The 25,492-nt window shown below is 45.3% G+C and overlaps 1 protein-coding gene across 15 annotated transcripts in view; it reads left to right on the forward strand.

The window, feature by feature from the left end:
* Positions 1–25,492, forward strand: part of NEK4 (NIMA related kinase 4) — a 41,675-nt gene that overhangs the window by 13,762 nt on the left and 2,421 nt on the right. For 7 of the 15 annotated variants that reach the window (XM_074958252.1, XM_074958257.1, XM_074958251.1 and 4 more), the window contains 7 exons: positions 108–251; positions 1,059–1,199; positions 1,611–1,677; positions 3,249–3,355; positions 15,078–15,166; positions 15,890–16,095; positions 19,220–19,353. In XM_074958252.1, coding sequence (XP_074814353.1) covers positions 108–251; positions 1,059–1,199; positions 1,611–1,677; positions 3,249–3,355; positions 15,078–15,166; positions 15,890–16,095; positions 19,220–19,353 — 888 coding nt within the window. Of the gene's footprint in view, positions 1–107; positions 252–1,058; positions 1,200–1,610; positions 1,678–3,248; positions 3,357–4,597; positions 5,145–5,824; positions 6,305–15,077; positions 15,167–15,889; positions 16,096–19,219; positions 19,354–25,034; positions 25,238–25,492 lie in introns of those variants that run through there. The other 8 variants (XR_012640242.1, XR_012640243.1, XR_012640245.1 and 5 more) reach the window with 8 other exon arrangements.

Genomic DNA, 25,492 nt, shown 5'->3' on the forward strand with positions numbered 1-25,492 from the left:
GCATTCCAAAGGGTTAAGTGGCCTTTGTTAATATATGCAAGAACACGTCTACATTGGAATCAGGAAAACACATGCCTAAAGATTAGAAAAATATTTTTACCTTTTAGGATGAAGCCTCTCATGGAAATCCAGAAGATGTTCAGGAAAAATTCACTTCTTACTTACAGCCTCATAGCTCTTTCTATGAATCTTCTCTCTCACGGCAGCAATGGCAGAAGAAAAGGGAGCTAGATGAAGTCTGTTCAGAGAAGGTGCAGATAAAAATGTATCTCTATAAAATGGCAGTGTACCCCTCTCTTAGTTTTCTTTCCATCCTACAAAAAGATTGTAACAGTTTGTAGATCCTTTCCACTAGTTGAACCATCTCCAGTCAGTGTATAATCTCATTTCATACACATCCATAGAATTGCATTTATAACAAAATGGGTAACTCTCTGCGGGCCTTGGAAATATACTTTTGTGGGTGCGTTTTGCCCAAGGATTTCAAAGCACTCTATGATCAGTAAGCCTCTCAACACTCAGAGGTACAAAATTATAATCCTTCTAGGGGACATGAACAAATTAAAGCCCAGAAAGATTATATGACATTATTATTATTTATTTTATTACAGTAGTACCTACAGACCCCCAGCCAAGACTGGATCCTTATTGTGGGGTTGGCACTGTATGGAACATATAGTTAGAGACAATCCCTGTCCCCAGAGAGAGCTGACAGTGTAAATAGACAGACGAAGGATTGGGGGAAAAGGGTATGACATACAAGCATAGTGAACAGTGCGGTGAGCTTCAAATGTCATTTTAGTTCTATGATTTTTTTGTTGTTTTTTGCATGGGGTTTTGTTGTGAGGGTGTTAGCTAAATGTAGACAGGGAGTATAAGGAAGTTAGGGAAAAGTGTGTGTGTGACAATAAGGCAATGGTAGAATTGTGAATAGGACCCAAGAGTCCTGACTCCCAGTCCTGGGTTGCTAGTTTAGTGTTTGCAGTTCTAGATTTCAAAGCATTTTAATTTGTTGAAAGAGGAAATGAGACTGTAATCATTTTCTAATTCTCTCTAAGCTCACAGAAGTTGCTCCGTGGCCCTTACCTTCTCTTCCTGATGTGAATATGAAGACAACTTACAGCCCTGCAGATCAGCATGGCACTAAAGTCACAGAGTCTGTAAATAGCTCTAAAAATAGTGAGAGAGCAATTTCAGAGGTTTGTTCTGAACATTTTATGTTCAGATCTATTTTTGTCATTTTCTTACTATTTCTTCTGAGTAGTTTACTCCAAAAGCATGTGGGGTGGGGAAAAGAAATGTACAGAAGCTATCCTCGGTGATTAAATTTCTGTCTTGCATCTGACTGATCAGGTAGGAGGAAAGAAAGCCAGCTCCTCTTTCCCTTAATTGAAATAAGGAGGCTGGAGGCTCCTTTCCTACAGGAATTAGGTTTGTTGATCAAGATCACCATGGAAAAAATTTAATACAATGCATACCGAACTGCCTGAAAACTTTAGTTAGTAGCCATCTTTTCCAGGTGTATTTGGACAAAAGTTTTCATTTCAAATATGACAAAATAAAAAACCACTATGACTGCCACTATTAATATTGATTTGATTTATTTAAAGGGTAGACCGTTGTCGGCAAGAGAGAGGAGGAGGCTAAAACAATCACAAGAAAAGATGTTTCCTTCTGGTAACTTTTTTTTTTTTATGCTAACTCTTCAACTGATGCAGTGGGATGGCTTCTCTATGGAAACACTAATTTGCAATCTGGTCTTTAGTATTAACTTCCTCAAAGATACAGTTGAAATATAGCTTTGATGTTAATAGGAGTTTTTATTTAACACACCTTTTATTTTTGTAATGCTCATTCAGTGGCTCTAATGGTGGCAGTGTGACGTTTCCACAAGAAATGCACTTTTCAGCTAGAAGCCTCGGGTGTTTTTGTTGGCTAGTTTGTCTGACCCTGATAGTATGTTTGGAGGACACTAAAATGCTTTACTGTCACCAGTGCCCAGTTTGCAAAACAAGATTAAAAGGTTCAGAATTAGTTGAGAAAAATGAGTTTGGTCTTGTTCATGTCACCATCACAAAGTTACCATACAACTGGTATTAGGAGCAGTCTGCTTGAGATGCCCAGGACTGGAATGTAAGGTGGTGGTGAATGTCATCATTTAAGTGCATTGGCAAAGCTTTTTGGAGAGACCCAGGTCAGGAATGGAACAGCAAAGGATAGTGAAAGCCAGAATTAAGAGTCCTTGGTAGAGCAGTGTGGGGAATTAGCAGAGCATACACCTACATTCTGCCAGACTTTAGTGTCTCCCTTGTACCTATTCAAAATAAATGTAAAAATGTGACTGGGCAACAAAATGGCAGATGAAATATCATGTTGATAAATGCAAAGTAATGCCCACTGGAAAACATAATCCCAACTATACCTATACAATGATGGGGTCTGAATTAGCTGTTACCACTCAAGAAAGAGATCTTGGCGTCATCGTGGATAGTTTTCTGAAATCATCCACTCAATGTGCAGGGGCAGTCAAAAATGCAAACAGAATGTTGGGAATCCTCAAGAAAGGGATAGATAATAAGACAGAAAATATATTGCCTCTATATAAATCCATGGTACACCCACTTGAATACTGTGTGCAGATGTGGTCGCCCCATCTCCAAGATCTATTAGAACTAGAAAAGGTACAGAAAAGGGCAAGAAAAATGATTAGGGGTATAGAATGGCTTTCATATGAGGAGAGATTAATAAGACTGGGACTTTTCAACTTGGAAAAGAGGCGACTAAGGGGGGATATGATAGAGGTCTATAAAATCATGAGTGGTATAGAGAAAGTAAATAAGGAAGTGTTATTTACTCCTTCTCATAATACAAGAACAAGGGGCCACCAAATGAAATTAATAGGTAGCAGGTTTAAAACAAAGTATTTTTTCATGCAACGCACTGTCAACCTCTGGAACTCCTTGCCAGAGGGTGTTGTGAAGGCCAATACTATAACAGGGTTCAAAAAGGAAGCTAGATAGGTCCATCAATAGCTATTAGCCAGGATGGGCAGGAATGGTGTCCCTAGCCTCTGTTTGCCAGAAGCTGGGATTGGGTTACAGGGCATGGATCACTTGATGATAACCTGTCTGTTCATTCCCTTTGGGGCACCTGCCATTGGCCACTGTCAGAGGACAGGATACTGGGCTTGATGGACCTTTGGTCTGACCCAGTATGGCTGTTCTTATGTTCTTATGTCATCCTTCTAGTGCCTGCGGCAAGACGAGCATCACATAGTGCGGTAGTTGAAGCAAAATCACTTGTGGAAAATCTTATTAAAGTTACTCAGTCCTCGTCAGATCCCAGTATTTCTCAGGTAAACTGGGGTCATCTGCTTTTGAAATATTTAAATGCAGACCAAATTTGAGTAGAAAAATTAAAAAAAAGTGTATTACAAAATATAACAGGCCAATAAGAATGCATGGCTATTCTGAAGCTGTTGCTGCAAAAGGCATTGGGTACAATAAACACCAATAACTCAACTTTTAACTCAGCTTTTATATTTGGTAAGATCAGTTTCCAATTCAGGTCAATTCACTCAGCAGAAGCAAAGAACTGAATGAATCAGTTAGCCTCTCTGAAGTATAGTTATGGCTTCCTGGGTGGATAGCTCACCCTGCCACTTCCTGAGCTGTACTTTGACTATGGATAAATAATTTCACTTGCTGTGAGTTGAAAAATACCCTGAGGTTTGTTCATTCATGTAGTCTGATTGGCTTATCTGCTAAATTTGCTTAAAACAAATGTTATGGAACCGATGCTGTGAAAAGAAAAAACAAACAAAAAAAAATACACAAGTGAAGAGAACTAGTAAATATATATAATTTTTTTTTTAAATGAGAAAACTGCCATTTGAGTGGGCACACTGAAAATCAAATATCAATAAAACAATCCCCCAACAATCCGTTTCAGGCCAGTTGGTTACTTGGAATACTTAATACTGTTTGTCTACTGGGGTTTGATGATTACTTCTCAATTTGTAGTCCTATTGGCTAATGCATAAAGTTATATGCTGACAAAAGTAGTAATTGTTAAATCAAATTCTCAAAACTTTACAATGGAAATGATTGATTTTTCATTAACATCTTCATTGCATAATTCATATATATCTTTAGTAAGATCATAAATGTATTTTAGTACACAAAGTAGAAGTTTCTTTAAAGGTACACTTCTAAATATGGACTTGAAAGAGGTCCAACTTAGCCCTGGCCTACACTACGAGTTTAGGTCAAATTTAGCAGCGTTAAATCAATTTAACCCTGCACCCATCCACACAATGAAGCCATTTTTGTCGACTTAATGGGCTCTTAAAATTGATTTCTGTACTCTTCCCTGAGAAGGGGATTAGCCCTGAAATCGACATCGCAGGGTCGAATTTGGGGTAGTGTGGATGCAATTCGACAGTATTGGCCTCCGGGAGCTATCCCAGAGTGCTCCATTGTGACCACTCTGGACAGCACTCTGAACTCGGATGCACTGGCCAGAGAGACAGGAAAAGCCCTGCAAACTTTTGAATTTCATTTCCTGTTTGGCCACCATGGCAAACTGATCAGCACAGGTGACCGTGCAGATCTCATCAGCAGAGGTGACCATGGAGTCCCAGATTTGCAAAAGAGCTCCAGCATGGACCGAACAGGAGGTACTGGATCTGATCGGTGTATGAGGAGATGAATCCGTGCTATCAGAACTCCATTCGAAAAGACTAAATGCCAAAATATTTGAAAAAATCTCCAGGGGCATGAAGGACAGAGGCTATAACAGGGACCCACAGCAGTACCACATGAAACTTAAGGAGCTCGGGCAAGCCTACCAAAAAACCACAGAGGCAAACGCCTGCTCGGGATCAGAGCCCCAGACATACTGCTTCTATGATGAGGTGCATGCAATTCTAGGGGGTGCCCCTACAACTACCCCACACCTGTATGTGGACTTCTGCAAGGGAGTCTCACGCAACAGGGATGAGGATTTGTGGGACGAGGAAGATAGCACACACCAGGCAAGTGGAGAAACCATTCTCCCCGACAGCCAGGAACTGTTTATCACCCTGGAACCAATACCCTCCCAACCCAGGCTCCCGGACCTTGAAGGCGGAGAAGTCACCTGTGGTGAGTGTACCTTTTGTAAATATAATACATGGTTTAAAAGCAAGCGTGTTTAATGATTATTTGCCCTGAAGACTTGGGATGCATTCACGGCCAGTACAGCTACTGGAAAAGTCTGTTAACGTGTCTGGGGATGGAGTGGAAATCCTCCAGGGGCATCTCAATGAAGTTCTCCTGGAGGTACTCCCAAAGGCTTTGCAGAAGGTTTCTGGGGAGGGCAGCCTTACTGCATCCTCCATGGTAGGACACTTTACCACGCCAGGCCAGTAGCACATAGTCTAGAATCCATTGCATAAGAGAGCATGGCAGCGTGTGGTCCCAGTGTTTGCTGGCATTCAGGCAACATCTGTTCTTTATCTCTCTGTGTTATCCTCAGGAGAGTGATATCATTCATGGTCACCTGGTTGAAATAGGGGAATTTTATTAAGGGGACATTCAGAGGTGGCCGTTCCTGCTGGGCTGTTTGCCTGTGTCTGAAAATAAATCATCCCTGCTGTTAGCCACGCGATGGGGGGAGGGGTGAAGCGATCATCCCAGAGAATTAGGGGTGTGTGTGTGTGTGTGTGTGGGGGGGGGTTAGTTGGGTTTGTGCTGCATGTTAACCTGAAAACATTAGCCCCTCCTTTTAAATGGCCAGTGTGTCTTTTTCAATTTTACTCTCCCTTTTTTTTCCCCTCCCGCAGCTGCAAATATTTCAACACTGCTACTAGCATCTCCGTCCCAGAAGCTAGCACAGATAAGAAGGCGAAAAAACGCCCTTGTGATGAAATGTTCTCTGAGCTCATGCAGTCCTCCTGCACTGAAAGAGCCCAGCAGAATGCATGGAGGCAGACAGTGTCCAGGAAAGCACAAAATGAACATGAGGACGGGAGGAACGCGCGAGAGGATAGATGGCTGGAACAACAGAAGAGGTGGCGGCAGCATGATGAGAGGAGGCATGATGCAATGCTGAGGCTACTGGAGGATCAAACTGATATGCTCCAGCATATCGTTGAGGTGCAGGAAAGGCACAGACCGCCACTGCAGCCCCTGTGTAATCAACCGCCCTCCTCCCCAAGTTCCATAGCCTCCTCACCCAGATGCCCAAGAACATGGGGGGAGGTGCTCTGGGCACCCAACCACTCCACCATAGAGGACTGCCCAAGCAACAGAAGGCTGGCATTCAGTAAGTTTTGAAGTGCAGTGTGGCCTTGTCCTTCCCTCCTCCCCATCCCTCCTGGGCTACCTTGACAGTTATCCCCCTATTTGTGTGACGAATTAATAAAGAATGCATGAATTTGAAACAACAATGACTTTATTGCCTCTTCAAGCGGTGATCAAAGGGGGGGGGAGAGGGCGGTTGGCTTACAGTGAAGTAGAGTGAACCAAGGGGGCGGGTTTTCATCAAGGAGAAACAAACAGAACTGTCACACCGTAGCCTGGTCAGCCATGAAACTGGCTGTCAAAGCTTCTCTGATGTGCAGCGCACCCTGCTGTGTTTTTCTAGCCACCCTGGTGTCTGGCTGTGTGTAATCAGTGGCCAGGCGATTTGCCTCAACTTTCCACCTCACCATAAACATCTCTCCCTTACTCTCACAGCTATTGTGGAGCACACAGCAAGCAATAATAACAATGGGAATATTGGTTTCACTGAGGTCTAACCGAGTCAGTAAACTGCATCAGCGCACTTTTAAACGTCCAAATGCACATTCTACTACCATTCTGCACTTGCTCAGCCTATAGTTGAACAGCTCCTGATTACTATCCAGGTTGCCTGTGTATAGCTTCATGAGCCATGGCATTAAGGGGTAGGCTGGGTCCCCAGGGATAACTATAGGCATTTCAACATCCCCAACGGTTATTTTCTGGTCTGGGAAGTAAGTCCCTTGCTGCAGCTGTTCATACAGGCCAGAGTTCCTGAAGATGCAAGCGTCATGTACCTTTCTCGGCCATCCCACATTGATGTTGGTGAAACGTCCCTTGTGATCCACCAGTGCTTGCAGCACCATTGAAAAGTACCCCTTTCGGTTTATGTACTGGCTGCCTTGGTGCTCCAGGCCCAAGATAGGGAGGGATATGCATTCCGTCTATCGCCCCACCAGAGTTAGGGAATCACATTGTAGCAAAGCCATCCACTATAACCTGCACATTTCCCAGAGTCACTACCCTTGATAGCAGCAGCTCGGTGATTGCGTTGGCTACTTGGATCACAGCAGCCCCCACAGTAGATTTGCCCACTGCAAATTGATGCCCGACTGACCGGTAGCTGTCTGGTGTTGCAAGCTTCCAGAGGGCTATCGCCACTTGCTTGTGAACTGTGAGGGCTATTCTCATCTTGGTATTCATGCGCTTCAGGGCAGGGGAAAGCAAGTCACAAAGTTCCATGAAAGTGCCCTTACGCATGCAAAAGTTACGCAGTCACTGGGAATCATAGAATCATATAGAATATCAGGCTTGGAAGGGACCTCAGGAGGTCATCTAGTCCAACCCCCTGCTCAAAGCAGGACCAATCCCCAACTAAATCATCCCAGCCAGGGCTTTGTCAAGCCTGACCTTAAAAACTTCTAAGGAAGGAGATTCCACTACCTCCCTAGGTAACGCATTCCAGTGCTTCACCACCCTCCTAGTGAAAACGTTTTTCCTAATATCCAACCTAAACCTCTCCCACTGCAACTTGAGACCATTACTCCTTGTTCTGTCATCTGGTACCACTGAGAACAGTCTAGATCCATCCTCTTTGGAACCCCCTTTCAGGTAGTTGAAAGCAGCTATCAAATCCCCCCTCATTCTTCTCGTCTGCAGACTAAACAATCCCAGTTCCCTCAGCCTCTCCTCATAAGTCGTGTGTTCCAGTCCCCTAATCATTTTTGCTGCCCTCCGGTGGACGTTTTCCAATTTTTCCACATCCTTCTTGTAGTGTGTGGCCCAAAACTGGACACAGTACTCCAGATGAGGCCTCACCAATATCGAATAGAGGGGAACGATCACGTCCCTCGATCTGCTGGCAATGCCCCTACTTATACATCCCAAAATGCCATTGGCCTTCTTGGCAACAAGGGCGCACTGTTGACTCATATCCAGCTTCTTGTCCACTGTAACCCCTAGGTCTTTTTCTGCAGAACTGCTGCCTAGCCATTCGGTCCCTAGTCTGTAGCGGTGCATGGGATTCTTCCGTCCTAAGTGCAGGACTCTGCACTTGTCCTTGTTGAACCTCATCAGATTTCTTTTGGCCCAATCCTCTAATTTGTCTAGGGCCCTCTGTATCCTATCCCTACCCTCCAGCGTATCTATCTCTCCTTCCAGTGTAGTGTCATCTGCAAACTTGCTGAGGGTGCAATCCACACCATCCTCCAGATCATTAATGAAGATATTGAACAAAACTGGCCCCAGGACCGATCCTTGGGGCACTCCACTTGATACCGGCTGCCAACTAGACATGGAGCCATTGATCACTATCCGTTGAGTCCGACAATCTAGCCTGCTTTCTATCCACCTTATAGTCCATTCATCCAGTCCATACTTCTTTAACTTGCTGGCAAGAATACTGTGGGAGACCGTGTCAAAAGCTTTGCTAAAGTCAAGGAACAACACGTCCACTGCTTTCCCCTCATCCACAGAGCCAGTTACCTCGTCATAGAAGGCAATTAGATTAGTCAGGCATGACTTGTCCTTGGTGAATCCATGCTGACTGTTGCTGATCACTTTCCTCTCCTGTAAGTGCTTCAGAATTGATTCCTTGAGGACCTGCTCCATGATTTTTCCAGGGACTGAGGTGAGGCTCATCCCAACCCGCAACACTATGCAGTCCCACCAGTCTGTGCTTGTTTCCTGGGCCGAGAGTCGGCATTCCATGGTATGACCCTGCCCCATTGCCACTAGGATGGCCAAACTGCTGGGGCCCGTGCTTTGAGAGAAGTCTGTGTCCCTGACCTCATCACTTTGGTCCCTGCGCTGCCGTTGCCTCCTTGCCTGCTTTTGCAGGTTCTGGTTCTGCATATACCGCATGATAATGCGCGAGGTGTTTACAATGCTCACAACTGCCACGGTGATCTGAGCGGGCTCCATGCTTGCCGTGGTATGGCGTCTGCAGGAGAGCAGAGTTGCAGAGGAACCGGTGGTTGGATGACCAGTTTTGCAGACCTTCTGCACCATCTGCTGCCAGGACACAACAGCTGAGTGGACTGCACGTTCGCCGTGGTATAGCGAGACGAGCAGCCGAGCAGAGTTGCAGTGGAAGTGGCGGATGACAACGGTCATATAGAGGACCTGCGAGACCACCAGGAGAGCAGAGTGGCAGCGGAAGCAGTAGATGATGACGGTCATATAGAGGACCTGCGAGGTGGATTCATAGCACCAGGAGAGCAGAGTGGCAGTGGAAGCAGTTGTTCGATGACAACAGTTTGCAGACCTACTGCACCGTCTGCTGAAAGCAGTATGGCGCCCGCATGGAAAAAAGGCATGAAATGGTTGTCTGCTGTTGCTTTGACGGAGGGAGGGGTGACTGACAAACGTACCCAAAACCACCCGCGACAGCGTTTTTGCCCCATCAGGTATTGGGAGCTCAACCTAGAATTTCAGTGGACGGCGGAGACTGCGAGAACTGTGGGATAGCTACCCACAGTGCAATGCTCCGAAAGTCGACGCTAGCCTCGGTACTGTGGACGCACTCCGCCGACTTAATGCGCTTAGTGGGGACACACACAATCGACTATATAAAACTGCTTTCTAAAAAATCAACTTCTATAAATTCGACCTAATTTCGAAGTGTAGGCATACCCTACTTAAGTGCCAGACTTTCATAGTGTGGCTTCTGTTTGTTCATGTAACTCTCCTCACCCCAACCATTTGCAGGGACAGTCTTTTTGCATGCTATTGTGTGTGCAAATAACATCTACATGCAACACAAACCCCATCTGTGCACACAAATCAAGGACATTTTAGTACATACAAATTATATTTATTATATGCTAGTGATGTGCAGTTTTTTGCATGCTGTCCTCAGGATTGAACACACAAAATTTGAGAGGGCCAAATGGAGAGTGGTTTGAAGCACCATGGAAAATTTTTGGGGACATTGGAGAGTAAATAGAAAAATAGATTTTAAAGTATTTATAAATTTACAATTTATTTTTACAAAGACTGATACGTTGTAGTCTAAGAACAATGTTTCTTTAAAATACTGTAGTCATTAGTAAGTCATTAACTGAGAGTTGACCAACATAATGAGCGTAATGTAGAAAAATCTCATTCCATGGGCAAGTTAGTGATGGAGAAGTAAGGGAGTGTGACAGATTTATGTTATCAATCTGCCTGGGGCTTCAGGTGATCAGACTGAGGCTGCAGGATTTTTAGGGAGGTGATGAAGGAGCATAACAAGTGACTTAAGTTTAAAGCTTTATTAACCAAATAACAGCGGTGAGTGTTGGGTGCACCCCATGTCATTCAGAGGGAGGAAGAAAGCATTAGTGTCCAAGCCCTAATCCACTTTTATACTTACACATGCACAACCCAAGGCTGGCCAAACCTGGGTGTAACGTAAGAAGAGGGGGAAGGGTAGACGAGAGTTCTGCCCTGTGCACAGGTCGTTTAGGGTCTGCTGTAAATCTCCGACTTGCTTCAGCTCTCGGGAGGGTTTTAAGCCCTGGGTTCTTCTGGGGGCATTTCGTCCAGGGACCCCCATCCTCCGTGCTCTTTGTATCAGTCCAAAGCAGCCTTCCGCAGCTTCCTTAGCTTCCCCAAAACACACTGGTTTCAGGGTCGCGAGATTGTTGTGTTCCCATTCACTGGCCTTCACAATCTTATTAGTTTTGCAACCCCTTCAGTTCTGTCTGGCTCACTTCTCTTTTCTCACGGCTGGCTGGGGCTGGGATACAGGCTTCTGGCTGTTTGGCAGCAGAGAGCTTGTTTGTGTGCGCTGGCCTTGGGTGGCAGTTTTGTTCCTTATCTTCGGGCCTGGCTGGATCATCGAGTTATCCTGTTTCTTTCTCCCTTTCTCCCTCTTCGGCCTTTGTAACCTGCAAAGGAATTTTTTACTCCACAGTCACACCTTCAACCCTTCCCAAGATACTTTCCAATGCACATAAAGGCGGTTAGCAATATACAATGCTGGTGCTTACCCAGAGGTCCAGGTGGGGCAATTTTTATTGTGACTGGAGGTGTCAGTTGATTAATAAAAATCTACAAAGTCAATTTCAGTGGTGTCACCCTTTGCACTATGGCAGAGGTACTCTCTACTCCCTCCCCCGGCTTCCTGGTCCAGGTTCTCTGGTGGGTGGAAATGTTGATAGTATAGTGTCATTGGAAGTGGGTTGAGTTGGATATCATTCAAAAGCCCTTTCTCCCACAAACACAGTGGTAACAAGCACGACAAACCTAGAACAATTAAGTAGATATATATTTGAGAAAATATTTAAGAATCAACTTTTTTAAAATTATACTTTAACACAGGGATGCATTGCTTAATTAAAAAGACATTGACCTTTGTTGATCCTAGGGAAGTTAGCCTTGACATGTAGGACTGAAAACATCTATTCATTGAAGTCGTCGTCATCAGCGTCCTCTCTGTCTAGAGCACCAATGACCCACTGTCACGCTGACTGTCTTCTGTGCCACATTGGCACATCTCTGTACAAGGCAGGCTGCTGGCCAAACATTTGCAGGGTGGTGAGCATCTGGTTTTTGCACACAAGCATTTGATTAGCTGAATGATTCAGGATCACATGGTATTTCACAGAACTGCTGTGATCAGTCCATCTTCCAAGATTCGTCCATGCCCAACAGGGGAATGTAGGTTTGGGTGTGCTTGAACATCTTGGAACCACTCCATTGCTTGATAATTTGCCCTCTTGGTAGGAGGCATAAATGCACACCATGTCAATGGCATTTTTTCTCTGTGTGTTTCTTGGAAAACAGCCACCAATGTAGCTCTGAAAGTGTCATAATGTTTGGTCTTCAAATGGTAAACTTGGCCTATGAATGTCTCCAGTGCATTTATGACCTCATCAGTGACTGTATCAGCCGTTCCAAGGACCTTCAGAGTGAGGAGAGAGTCTTCGGAGGCTGAACCAAATCTGGTAGTGTCATATCCTGAAAGGACATGGAAATCTTGCTGTGCCGTGGCTTTTCATGGTCCAAGTGTTAGGAACACATCTCTGTGGGATATAAAACAATTCTGTTCCCCAGCAGAATCTTGAGGAAGTTTTGGGTAGTGTCTCTCGGAGAGCACTGGGACATCTGTTCTAATGCCAAAATGCACATTTCAGTAGCACCTCTCCCCATGGCATTGATGGTATGCAAGATAATTTTAGTGTTAGCTTCCTTATGGTAACTAAGAAGAAACTCCACTGAACAGTGTGAGGCAGCAGCTTCATTATACCATATGATGATGAAAGTCTTTCAGCAGTTCTTCGCATGAGTGTTCTTTCTGTAGGGTACGTGGTTAACTCATACTTCATGTGAGTATGAGACAGTGGCTTCTTCATTATGACATTGGCGATGTTCATGGAGTCAATGATTTTTGTATCGCAGGGGTTCTCAAACTTCTTGCACCGTGACCCCCTTCTGACAACAAAAATTATGACAGCACCCCAGCAGGGGGGGGATCGAAGTCTGAGCCTGCCCAGTCCCGCCACCCAGGAGGCGGGCAAAGCCAAAGCCCCACCTTCCCCGGCCGGCATGGCCAAAGCCCAAGGGCTTCAGCCCCAGGCAGGAGGCCTGTAACCTGAGCCCTGCTGCACAGGGCTGAAGCCCTCGGGCTTGGGCTTTGGCCCCAGCAAGTCTAAGCCAGCTCTGGTGACCCCATTAAAATGGAGTCACGACCCACTTTGGGGTCCCTACCCACAGTTTGAGAACCACTGTGGTATCGGATGGGTGCAGTGCCATGGAGCCACTTCTTTCTGGTAATGTTTTTAATTGATTCCTCTGTGTATATGTCAAACACAAGGTGGACTTCATCATAGGTCTAATATTTAGTCTTTGGCCTCATAATGAAGTGTTCAGCCAAATCTCAGCAAGTGTTAAGTTTCTGGTTTTTCAAGAGTATGTACCTCAGCCATTCCATCTATGATTGTTATACTGAAAGGGGTCTGCTGACATAAGGTACTGGTGGTCATATTGTCCGTAGGTCCTGTTTTAGGAAGACTATGCAAGATGCGCATTAGTTTGCTTTTCACCTGACATACATGCATTGTTCCGTCACATTCAAATATCGATTGTACTTTTAGAGTACTTTCCCAAACACTCATGTAAATCAACAATATGCTGAGATCTGGACATAACCAGGAGATGAGCGAACAATGACCCTGTGGTTAGCTCTGGAATAGTCTCTGCCGTCTTCACTCTGCCTCTCTTCTTTGCATTTGAGCACAGCTTTAGTCTGTTCTTCTTGATTGGAGCCCATAGATTAATGGAGCCTTGGATAATTCTTTGGCTATTTTTGAAGGCTTCATAAAAGTCATGACCCAAAGTATCCATTGGACTGACATCTTTAGCTATCTCATCGCTGAAGACTGATTTTAGTCATGATATTAATGAGCTCTGGTCTGTCATATGCAAATGGGTTGCCATAAGCTCATCCTGTAGCTTTAAAATTGTCCCTTCTTGGCATATAACAGCACCTAATGAGTTTAGATGCAGCTTGGTTGTTTCTGGGGAAGTCCATCCCAGCCATGCTTAAATGTTCTGGAGTTGTCAGGAAAATCCAGGAAAGAGCATTTGGATGCTGTCTTATGACCACCATCTACCTTTCTCCCCCGCCCTCCCCCCCAGGACTTTCTGTATTTTGTTTTCGTGTCCTAGGCCTTCATCTGAACTAAGTGCACAGAAGGGAACTGGCAACACCACCAAGCGTTTAACTGCATCCTCCATGGTGGTATTCTCCAAAGATTCAGCTGCTAGTTGGTACTCTTTGTCTCCCCATTGATGCCTAAAAATGATCAAGACCAAAGTAGAAACAAGGATTTTGTAATAATTACTTTGGGATTGTAATTAATGATACTTAACTGTATGCATACCATTCATGGGTGGATTCCAGTAATTTCTAGCTGAACGCTGACATCTTAAACAATGCCTCATTACAACTATTCTGGCATAATAAACAAAGCTGATGATCAATACGAGTAAACCCCCTTTTTTTGCCAGTGATAGCAAATCAACTTGAAGCGCTCCTTCCATTTATAGTAATCTAACATTTTAAAAAATTAATAGGGGGTATCATGTTCTGAGCATTAATTGGTAACACAGTAGCCAGTCAAGGGCCACAGTTTAACTTTGTGAGGGCTGCGTGTTTGATATGCCTGTCGTAAAGTATAATTTTTAAAATGTTGATTTTAAATATTTTCTCTAATATGTATCTGCATAATTGTTCTAGGTTTGTCGTGTTTGGTACCATTGTATTAGTGGGAGAAAGGGATTTTGAATAATACCCAGCTCGACCAATTTCCAACAACAGTGTACTATCAAAATTTCTACCAACTGGAGGACCTGTGGCTGGGAGACAGTGGGGTGGGAGGGGGTGAATCCCCCCCACCATGCCACAGGCGGTGACACCACTGAAATTATGATTCTGTAGATTTTTAAAAATCAAATGACACCTGCTTTACCTTTCTATCATGAACTTGCCAGTGGAATTACACGTGGTCCCAGACTAAACATAGCACAAATTGTCCGACTCTGTAACACACTTGGCAAAGCATTCAGTGTAGGTTGAAACAGAACAGGTGAGGTTTAATGCTAGTTAAATGAGTATATGATGGTGTATGTGCTTTAACTAGCTTGTTTTGACTCTTGGACTTAATGCTTAAAAGCCCCTTGTATTTACTTATAAAGTTAAATTGTAAAAATGTTCTTGTTGAAGCTTATTTTGTCACATACTTCAAAGAATCAGTGCTTATAGTACAAACTACTGATTCAATAAAATGCCTAATTCTACAAAAAAAAAATTTTTTTTATCTATAACAGGAAAAAAAAAAAATCTGTTGTCTGTCTGATGATGAGCTAAGCTCTTCCACAAGCTCCACAGATAAGTCAGATGGAGATTCCAAGGAAGGGTAAGTGTTTTCTTACTTGCATACAGACATTCAGTAGTCACTGACACTGCAAATAAGTACCTTATTGTGCTTTAACTTGGTGTGGAAAACTGTGTGTAGAAATGTGTTTCTAAGGATGATGCATAGTGGGGTTATGAAGAGCTACACAGTAAAAGAATCAGATATCTTTTGTTCGTTGCTCTTTTGTGACATACACTTCTTTTATCTACTGTGTTTAACTTCTTTGTGTGTGGCTGCTGTGCCTCCAAGTGCTGTCATGAATGCTTTCCAGGAAATTAATTTTCCACCATCAAGGAGAGGAACTAATGTGTCAGGAAGCATTGAGAACTATTACTTGGAAAGTTGTTAACATGGTTTTCCTGACATTGTGGGCTCAGTTGAAGTATTTATCTAGGATCTTGTCTACATTTGGTGTCTTTGTTAAAATCTTCCTCCATTGTACTTCCAGTGGTGGTAATGCTAATGTAGATTGGATGTTGGTGGCTGGCTAGGTTCTTAAACTTTGTTGCTAAGACTTGCTCAGTGCAAAGGTTAGATGAAATGATGCTAAAAGCTCCTATGCCTTGTTGCATTACTACCACAACCAATGGATCTGCATAGCAACAAGAATTTAACACAGACTACATAACAAGGCCTACTTAGATCACAAGATTATGGAAAGTCCACATTGACTGCAAAATGGAGATTGGCATTGAATTAGATTTTTTTCCCCCCCTTTTCTAGAAAAAGCAATACAAATGAAATGAATGATTTGGTACAGTTAATGACTCAGACACTGAAAATGGATTCTAAAGAGAACTGTGAACACCCTTCAATCCTAACCCCTGCATCAGAGTTCAAGCTTCATAGGAAATACAGAGACACTCTCATCCTACATGGAAAAGTATCTAATGAACCAGAGAAATTCAAATTTGAAGAATTTCCTTCAGGTCTGTAGCTCTGTTAATGCTTTAAAATAGTGGTTATAAACTGTGGTCTATGGACCACCAGTGGTTTGCAGAGCACTTGCTGGCAGTGCACAGGAAGCTGGCTGGTTAGATGGGGCTGTTCTCCTTTCTTCTGTTACACATGAAAGCAGCTAAAAATTAATTACATTTTTAATATCCCTTTTCCATTTAAGTAATTGCTGTAGTTGCTACAGGGATGTTGTTTGCTTGACAGTTGGAGGGGAGGTGCTCCATGTAATTGTGAATAAAAGAGAAGGTGGTTCACGAGGTAATCTAGTAATATGTGACCCACACTATGGAGGTTTTAAATAACCATTTAAGATCTAAAATTGTAGATTTCAATATCTTAAAATACAACTTTAAAACTTCCAAATAATTTAGTTGCTGTAAAGCTTTGCAGATCACCTTTAAGGCTTAATCTTTAAATGGGACTCAACTCAGCATCTTAAAAACCTGGAGCTTTGTGCAGATGCAGGAGTCACTTGCAGAAATCCCATCACAGAATTGGGGCCTGTCATAACCATACAGCTAAGGGTACCCTAGAATTCCGCCTTACCTGTAGGGGATTAAGAAATAATCTGGTTGGCACCTGACCAAAAGGACCAATGGGGAAAGAAGATACTTTCAAATCTGGGAGGCGGGGGCTTTGTTTGTGGTCTTTGTTGGTGTGTTCTCTGGGGAAGCAGAGAAGCATCAGGTTTTAAGACTTTCTCCTAAAATCATCCTAAAACGAGTCTCAGTATTGCAAAAAGAGTAAGTAAATAAGGCAAGGCGCGTTAGATTATCTTTTGTTTTGCACTTGTGAATTTTCCCTGTGCTAAGAGAGAGGTTTATCCCTGTTTTTTGTAACTTTAAAGTTTTGCCGAGAGGGGAATCCTTTGTGTTTTGAGTCTGATTACCCTGTAAAGTTACCTTCCATCCTGATTTTACAGAGGTGCTTCTTTTACTTTTTTTTCTTTATTATAAATGTTCTGTTTTTTAAGAATCTGGTTTAGCTATTTGGTTGGTATATTATTCTCAAGCCTTCCCAGGAAGGGAGTGTAGGGCTTGGGGGGAGGGAAGGTATTTTGGGGGAATAGGAATTCCAAGTGGTCCTTTTCCTGAATCTTTGTCTAACTCACTTGGTGGTGGCAGCAGTACCCATCCAAGGACAAGGAAGGATTTGTGCCTTGGCGAAGTTTTTAACCTAAGCTGGTAGAAATAAGCTTAGGGGTCTTTCATGCGGGTCCCCACATTTGTACCCTAGAGTTCAGAGTGGGGAGGGAACCCTGACTGGGCCTTATTTTGCAGCTGCAAGTGGTTCTCTAATTTTGCAACAATAAATGCAAGTAAATCATCGTTTGCAATTCAGCCTTCACAAGAGTGGTCATATTCTGAAATGCTACTCTAAAAATGTCATCTTAAGGTTTGTTTTTGACTTTCAGAGTACCTGTGCACTGGAATAAAACACCTGTGATATGGCTGTGGTTGGCCCAGGTCAGCTGACCTGGGGTAGTTTTGCAGGGCTAAAAATTGCGGTGTAGATATTCTGGCTTGGACTGGACCCCAGATTCTGGGATCATTGCGCCCCCCCCCGCCCTACCCCGCCCCTTGCAGAGTCCCAGAGCTTGAGCTCAGTTTGCAAGTCAAAAGATGGATGGAAAAAAAAATCAGCTTGGAATCTGAAAGTCTCAAACTGTTCTTCCTGGCTCATGTGTTGTAAGTAACAAGGATTCTAGTTAATTCTCTTCTGGTGATTGAGAAAGCAGAATTGAATCAAGATAACTCTCCCATAGTTATGGCGGTTCTGCAAAGATAACAGGAGTAAAATGTACTGAAAGCTTTTGTCTCTATAGTCAGTGGACATGACTCTATGAGTGTACAGGGAGCAAATTTTGGTCAGTGAAGTGCCTTTTTACATGGTCAGTTTTTCTCACATAGCTGCACTTTAAAATTTATAATAGTATGGTGATCTGCTCAGGTATTTTACAGCTGCTGTTACTGGTACTGGAAATCTATAACCAATTTGAAGGTGCTGGTACAGTGGCTTAAATTTTCATAGAATCATAGAATATCAGGGTTGGAAGGGACCTCAGGAGGTCATCTAGTCCAATCTCCTGCTCAAAGCAGGACCAATCCCCAGTTTTTGCCCCAGATCCCTAAATGGCCCCCTCAAGGATTGAACTCACAATCCTGGGTTTAGCAGGCCAATGCTCAAACCACTGAGCTATCCCTCCCCCCACATTTAATTTTTCTTAAATTGCAATCTCTTCTGGTTTATCAAGTCCTTTTCTTTCACATGTTAATGCAGAAAGGGGATTTAGGGTGCTAATAGGTTATATCTTTCAACCTTGAATCATTGGCTTAAATCCAGCCTGTGTCAGTTGTGGGAGCCATATTACTTTGGACACTGAAATCATCCAAAATTAAAGTTTTGACACTTTCTGTTTTGTTCCTAGTGTAGACCTTCCATTATCATAAAACTACATTCATAAGTGGGATCCCTTGTTTGCAGTTTAAGCAGAGAAATGAAGGCGTGAAAGGTCAATGAGGCACACTGCTGGAAGACTGTACTGCTGCCCGTGCTATTCTGTCCTATATATAAATACAATACTTACGAACTTTTACATTCATTTTGTTTTTCAAATGTAAAGTGATTGAAGTGTTTTTTTACCTCTATATCAGGGTTCTCTACATTGTATGGCTGTGAAATTTGTTGTAGAATCCACCTTTTGCCACACAATTGTTTTTCAGAACATCAACTTAATTTTTAAAAAATATTTCTACCATTATGATTACAAAGAACCTTCCAGACATGATTAGAGTATACACTCATACAGTGATGTCTGTCTGAGTCTGACACCCTGAGCCCTCCAAGACCTGATTTTGCAAACTGAATCTGTATGAACCTTGCACCTGCATAGAGACCCAGTAGTCACCTTCAGATGACTGACCTATTTAATTGTATTTCTGCTGATCAGAGACATCCAGTTGAGGTGCCTATTCCACAATCCTAAACCACCTTCCAGGCTTTTGCTGGTACCAACCACTCTAAGTACTTCTAGTACATATAAGGTGACTGTTAATATTGTCAGTGCAAAAATAGTTAATTTTATTATTTTTTTAGATGTTTTATCTGGTCCTGAAAAGATCAGAAGAATGGTTGAAATTCTGAGGTCTGATGTGGTGCAAGGGCTGGGAGTGAAACTTCTAGAGAAAGTGTATGACATCATGGAGGAAGATGATGAACTGAAGAGAGAGGTGAGTGTCTTTCCTACATATTGTAATCAATTGTATTTGCTTCTTTTTTCTTCCACACAAAGGTTAAATGAGCATTGTTTTTATTTTTATATCTTGAGAAACTGATCTGATATAATGATATAGGCTCTGATCCTGCAAAGACTTAAGCACATGCTTAATTGTTTGCAGAATCAGTATCATACTCATGTATATTCACTACACAAATTACCATGTTATACAATGTAATTGATTCAGAATGTAAGAAGGGGAGCAGCCTTGAATTCTTTGATCCTACTTGGAAGTTGATAGCAATGCCATATACCCTTATCTTCCAATTTGGAAAAGGTACAAGAGATTTGACTACTTTAACATTAATCTATTAGCATATCTTCATTATGCATTCAACTTTGAATGGCCAAATTCTGTCTTCTGCCTTCACTGGAAGTTGTGCATGTGTATTTGAACATGTATCCAAAGGCAGAAACTGATCCTTCTTCTTTGAGTGCTTGTGCATGTCAATTCCAATCGGGTATGTGCACGCCACGTGCACACCAGCTGGAAGATTTTTCCCTTAGCAGCATCTGTAGGGTTGGCCTGGGTGCCCCCTGGAGTTGCGCCTCATGGCGCCCAATTTAGGGCCCTACTAACCCACCACCTCCTTAGTTCCTTCTCGCTGCTAGTGACGACTAGCTGGAACAAACTGTTGCTCTTGCTTTACAAGCGTGTTTGGGCAGTGTCCACTCTTCATGTTTATAGCTTCTAGTGTTAGCAATCAGTCAGTTAAGAGCTACTAGAACTATGAACTATTAAGTTTTCTTTTGGGGGTTCCCCCCAACAATGCTTCCCCGGTTCTGGGGTATGACTCGGTCCCCAGGGGTTCAAGCTCTATGAAGACTGTGGAAAGTTTATGCCTAAGAGCGACCCGCACTCTTCCTGTCTGCGGTGCCTTGGGGAGAGTCACCAGAAGGAGAAGTGCAGAATTTGCAAAGGGTTCTGCCCTAGGACCTTGAAGGACCGAGATCAAAGACTCAAGATCCTTCTAATGGAGGCAGCACTCAGACCGCAATCTGACCCAGGATCAGCAGAACCCACGCCCAGCACCTCCTCATCAGTGCGCAGTGCTCCGGCACCGACGGTGCACAAGCCAGTCCCGAGGAAGGACCCCAAGGAGTCACGGCTCTGCCCACGGACAGTCTTCTGTCAAGCAGCAGTCTCAGTCCCCGGTGCCCCACGAAAAGAAAAGGCTGGAGAGGGGTCGCTCTCCCCCATCCAAGCCCAAGGAGCCTGCGGCAGGGAGATCCAATTTGGGCAATGTCACCTCGCCTCCTCCGACTCCTAGGGTCTCATCAACTCCTCCCCTCCTCCCCCGGGGTACAGGAGGCTGAGTGGCTCTTCTGGACACCCTGGGCGAATCGTCAGAGCCAGGGCCAAATCCAAGGGTCAAGGTCCAGGTCCGCATCGGTGTCTTTGGCGTCCCTCCACAAACACCGTTGGCAGAGGCACTACCAACACCTCTACCTTTGCCTGCAGCATCGGCACAGACTCTTCCAACAGTGGCATCACTGGCATTGGCAATCTCGGCACTGCCAGCATCGGCGCCAATGATCTTAGTTCCAACGGCCCCGGCACCACAGGCTATGGACCTGGCAGCACAGCAGTACCAGGTGCCGCGTGATTCCCTGGTGCTGAGGGGAGTGAGCAGGGCCCATTGCCAGGACTTTCCTCCTCATCCTCCCCAGACGAAACCATGGTGGGGACATAGATGGCCCCGGCCTTGGAGGACAACAGGGTCCTGCAACAGCTTCTGCGACAGGTGGCCCAGAACCTAGGCATCCAGGTGGTAGAGGACGCTGACCTGATGGTTGACATCCTCGCCTCCTCCAGACCCTCTCGTATTGCCTTGTCATTAATAAAGACTATTACTGAGACCACAAAGACCTTGTGGCAGACCCCCGCATCTCTGTCCCCTACGGCCAAGAGAAATGAGAGGCGGTACTTTGTCCCTTCAAAGGGATATGAGCACCTATATACCCACCCACCTGCCTATTCCCTGGTGGTTGATGCAGTGAACCAGCGTGAGCGCCAGGGCTACCAAGGCCCCTCCCCTAAAAATAGGGACGCTAAAAAACTAGACCTTTTTGGGAGGAAGGTCCACTCTACTGTCCCGCATACCAAACAGCAGGTCATCGTTAGCAGATACTTGCAGAACACCTGCGGCGCGATGGCCAAGTTTTTGCTGAGCTGCTGCTGCAGGACTCTCGTGCAGAGTTCTCGGCACTGGTGGTGGAAGGAAAACTGATTTCCCAAGCTTCCCTACAGGCCGCATTGGACGCGGCAGATGCAGCCTCCTGCTCAGTGGCCACAGGGGTTGCAATGAGGAGGAGTCCCTGGTTGCAGGTCTCTGGTCTCCCCTATGAGGTCCAACAAACCTTCCAGGACCTCCCCTTCGAGGGTTCGGCCCTATTTTCCGATAAAAACGGATGAAAGACTCCAGTCTAAAGGACTCAAGGACCACCTTCAGCTCCTTGGGCCTCCACACTCGCACCACTCAGCGCAGGCACTTCCAGCTGCAGCTTCCTTCATGGTTCTACCAATCACAGAACCAGCAGGATGCTCCTCGGAGGAGGAATAGGAGCGGCAGGAGAAGACAGCACCCGTCCTCCAGCTAGGGCTCTGGCCAGCCCAGCCCAACCCACCTCCCAGCACCAGACCTGCCTTTTGAGGGTGTGGTCAAGGACAGTGCACCAGTACAAGAACTGGATCTACCCCGACTTACCTTTTCATCCCAACTATCCCCTGTCTACCGTGCATGGTAACGTATCACTTCGGACCACTGGGTACTCTGCAGGGTAGAGAGAGGATACTCCATCTAATTCTGTGCCCTTCCAACCCCCTTTCCTGTCCTCCTTCAGGGACCCCTCTCACGAGCAAATCCTTATTCAGGAGATGCACTTGCTCCTCTCTCTAGGGGCAGTGGAAGAGGTTCCTCAGGAGCAAAGGGGCAAGGGTTTCTACTCCCGGTATTTCCTAATACTGAAAGCCCATCCTAGACCTGAGAGAACTCAACAAGTTCCAGAAGAAGCTCAAGTTCCGCATGGTCTCTTTGGCCTCCATTATCCCCTAATTGGATCTAGGAGACTGGTATACTGCCCTCGACTTGAAGGACGCATACTTTCACATAGCAATAATTCCGTCCCACGAAAAATACCTCAGGTTTGTGGTGAACAACAACCACTATCATTTCACAGTCCTTCCTTTTGGCCTGTCAGTTGCTCCTTGAGCGTTCGCCAAGTGCATGGCAGTCGTGGCGGCATTCCTGTGCAAGCGGAAGGTACAGGTGTTCCTGCACCTCGATGACTGGCTGATCAAGGGCCACTCGAGGTCTCAAGTGGAGGCACAGGTCAGCTTCCTAAGAATGACATTTGGTGAACTGGGTCTCCTCCTAAACGAAGGGAAATCAACGCTGTCCCCTGTTCAGAGGATAGTTTATAGGGGCAGTGCTGGACTCGACACAAGCCATGGCATACCTCCCAGAAGCCAGGTTTTGGTCCCTGGACGACATCGTATGGGGTCTCAGGCAGTTCCCCATCACTAGAGCAAGGAATTGCCTGACGCTTCTGGGACACATGGTGGCTTGTACCTACGTAGTACAGCATGCCAGACTCAGACTTCGACCACTTCAGTAGTGGCTGGCATCAGCGTATTGGCCAGTCCGGACAGGATTATAACCCTGCCTTGCCCGGTACTCGACTCCCTCCTGTGGTGGCTCGACCCACAGGTAGTAGGTGCAGGGGTCCCCTTCACCATCCCTCAGCCATCACTCTCGTTAGTGACAGATGTGTCAGACTTGGGCTGGGGGGCACATATGGGAGATCTCAGAACACAAGGCCTTTGGTCTCAGGCAGATCTCGCTCTCCACATCAATGTCAGAGAGTGGTGTGCCTGCCATGGCAGACTTTCAGACCCCACTTAGCAGGGAGATGTGTATCAGTCCTGACAGACAACACCACGGCAGTGTTTTATATCAACAAACAGGGGGGTGCACGCACCTCTCCCCTGTGCCAGGAGAAGCCCTCCTGCTGTGGGACCTCTGTGTAGAGCACTCAATACACCTGCAAGCATCGTACCTCCCTGGAATACAGAATGAGCTGGTGGACCATCTCAGCAGGTTGTTTCACAGCCACGAGTGGTCCCTTTGCCCGGACATGAAATCAATTTTCCGTTGGTGGGGCTTTCCCCAAATAGACCTTGTTCCCTGCACAACGCAACAGGAAGTGTCAGCGATTCTGCTCCTTCCTGAGTCACAGTCCGGGCTCCATCACGGACGCGTTCCCACCTTTCCCTCTCTTTCACAAGGTGCTCCTTAAGATTCGCAGGGACTGAGCTGTGGTGATATTGATAGCTCCAGCCTGGACCTGCCAGCACTGGTACTCATCGCTCCTGGAGACCCCGGTCACCCTGCCACTCTTCCCAGACCTAATAATACCTCCAACATCCAAACCTTGAGTCACTCCACCTCACAGAGTGGAAGCTCCATGGCTGAATGCAGTGGCGCTCTCCTGCTCTGATCAAGTCAGACAAGTTCTTCTTGGCAGCAGAAAACCTTCCATAGGAGCTGCCTACCTTGCCAAGTGGATGAGATTTTTCAATCTGGTCAGAGCAGCACCTCCCGTCCCCAACGCTTGCCTCGGTGCCGCTTATACTGGACTATCTTCAGCAGGGGCTGTCCATGTGGTCAATAAGGGTTCACTTGGCCGCCATCTCCACCTTCCACCCAGGTGCAGAGGGCTGTTCAGTCTTTGCAAATCCGATGGTCAGCTGTTTCCTTAAAGGTCTCAGTAGGCTATACCCACAGGTCCGGCAGCCTGTCCCGGCTTGGGACCTCAATCTGGTCCTTTCCAGGCTTACAGGATCATCATTTGAGCCCTGGGCGATATGCTCCCTGCTCTCTCTCTCATACAAGGTGGCATTTCTAGTAGCGATAACCTCAGCTAGGAGGGTGTCTGAGCTCAGGGCCCTAACATCAGAACCCCCTTACACTGTATTCCCTAAGGACAAGGTTCAACTCAGGCCTCACCCAGCTTTTCCAATTTTACATCAACCAGGACATTTTCCTCCCTGTATTCTACGCTAAGCCACACTCCAGTGCCAGGGAGCTAAGGCTTCACTCATTGGCTGTCCGCAGAGCGCTAGCCTTCTACATCGAGAGAATGAAACCATTCCGATGGTCCATCCAGTTATTCGTGGTGGTGGCGGACAGAATGAAAGTCTTTGTCTCCTCTCAACATATCTCGTCATGGATCATGTCATGCATTTGGGAGTGCTACAACTTGGCAAATGTGCCCGCTCCTTCAGTCACCGCGCACTCCACCAGGGCTTAGGCCTCCTCAGTGGCATTCCTGGCGCAGGTTCCCACCCAGGAAATCTGCAGAGCAACAACGTGGTCCTCCATACACACTTTCCCCACACACTGTGCGATTACCCAGCAGGCCAGAGAAGATGCGGCCTTCAGACAAGCAGTGCTCCAATCAGTGGAAGACACTGACCCCACCTTCTGAACTTAGGCTTGTGAGTCACCTGATTGGAATGGACATGAACAAGCACTCAAAGAAGAAAAAATGGTTACTCACCTTCTCATAACTGTTCTTCGAGATGTGGTGTTCATGTCAATTCCAATACTCACCCTCCTACCCCTCTGTCAGAGTAGCCAGCAAGAAGGAACTAAGGGCGTCGCAGGTCGGCAGGGCCCTATATTGGGCGCCATGAAGGCATGATTCCGGGGGCGCCCAGGCCGACTCTACGGACACTAAGGGAAAAATTTTCCAGCCGGCGTGCATGCGGCACACACACACCTGAGTGGAATGGACATGAACAACATATCTTGAAGAACAACAGTTACGAGAAGGTGAGTAACCATTTTTTCATCTTCCTATTTAATGTAGACCTTGGCTACAAATTATTATACAGACAAGTTTAATCAAAAATTCCAGTTGTTTTAAATTTCACACCTTTTAATTCTGGAATTCCTTTCAAACTATGGCACTTTGGAATATGCTCTTTATTTGAGACAACACTATGATTGTGTTTAAATGTTAGTAGCTCCCCCTTTTGATTGGTCAAACTTTTCATGTGACATTTTTATTTAAAGGTGCTTTGGTAT

This window comes from Natator depressus, chromosome 7 (assembly GCF_965152275.1).
Source record: "Natator depressus isolate rNatDep1 chromosome 7, rNatDep2.hap1, whole genome shotgun sequence".
Classification (NCBI taxonomy): domain Eukaryota; kingdom Metazoa; phylum Chordata; order Testudines; family Cheloniidae; genus Natator; species Natator depressus.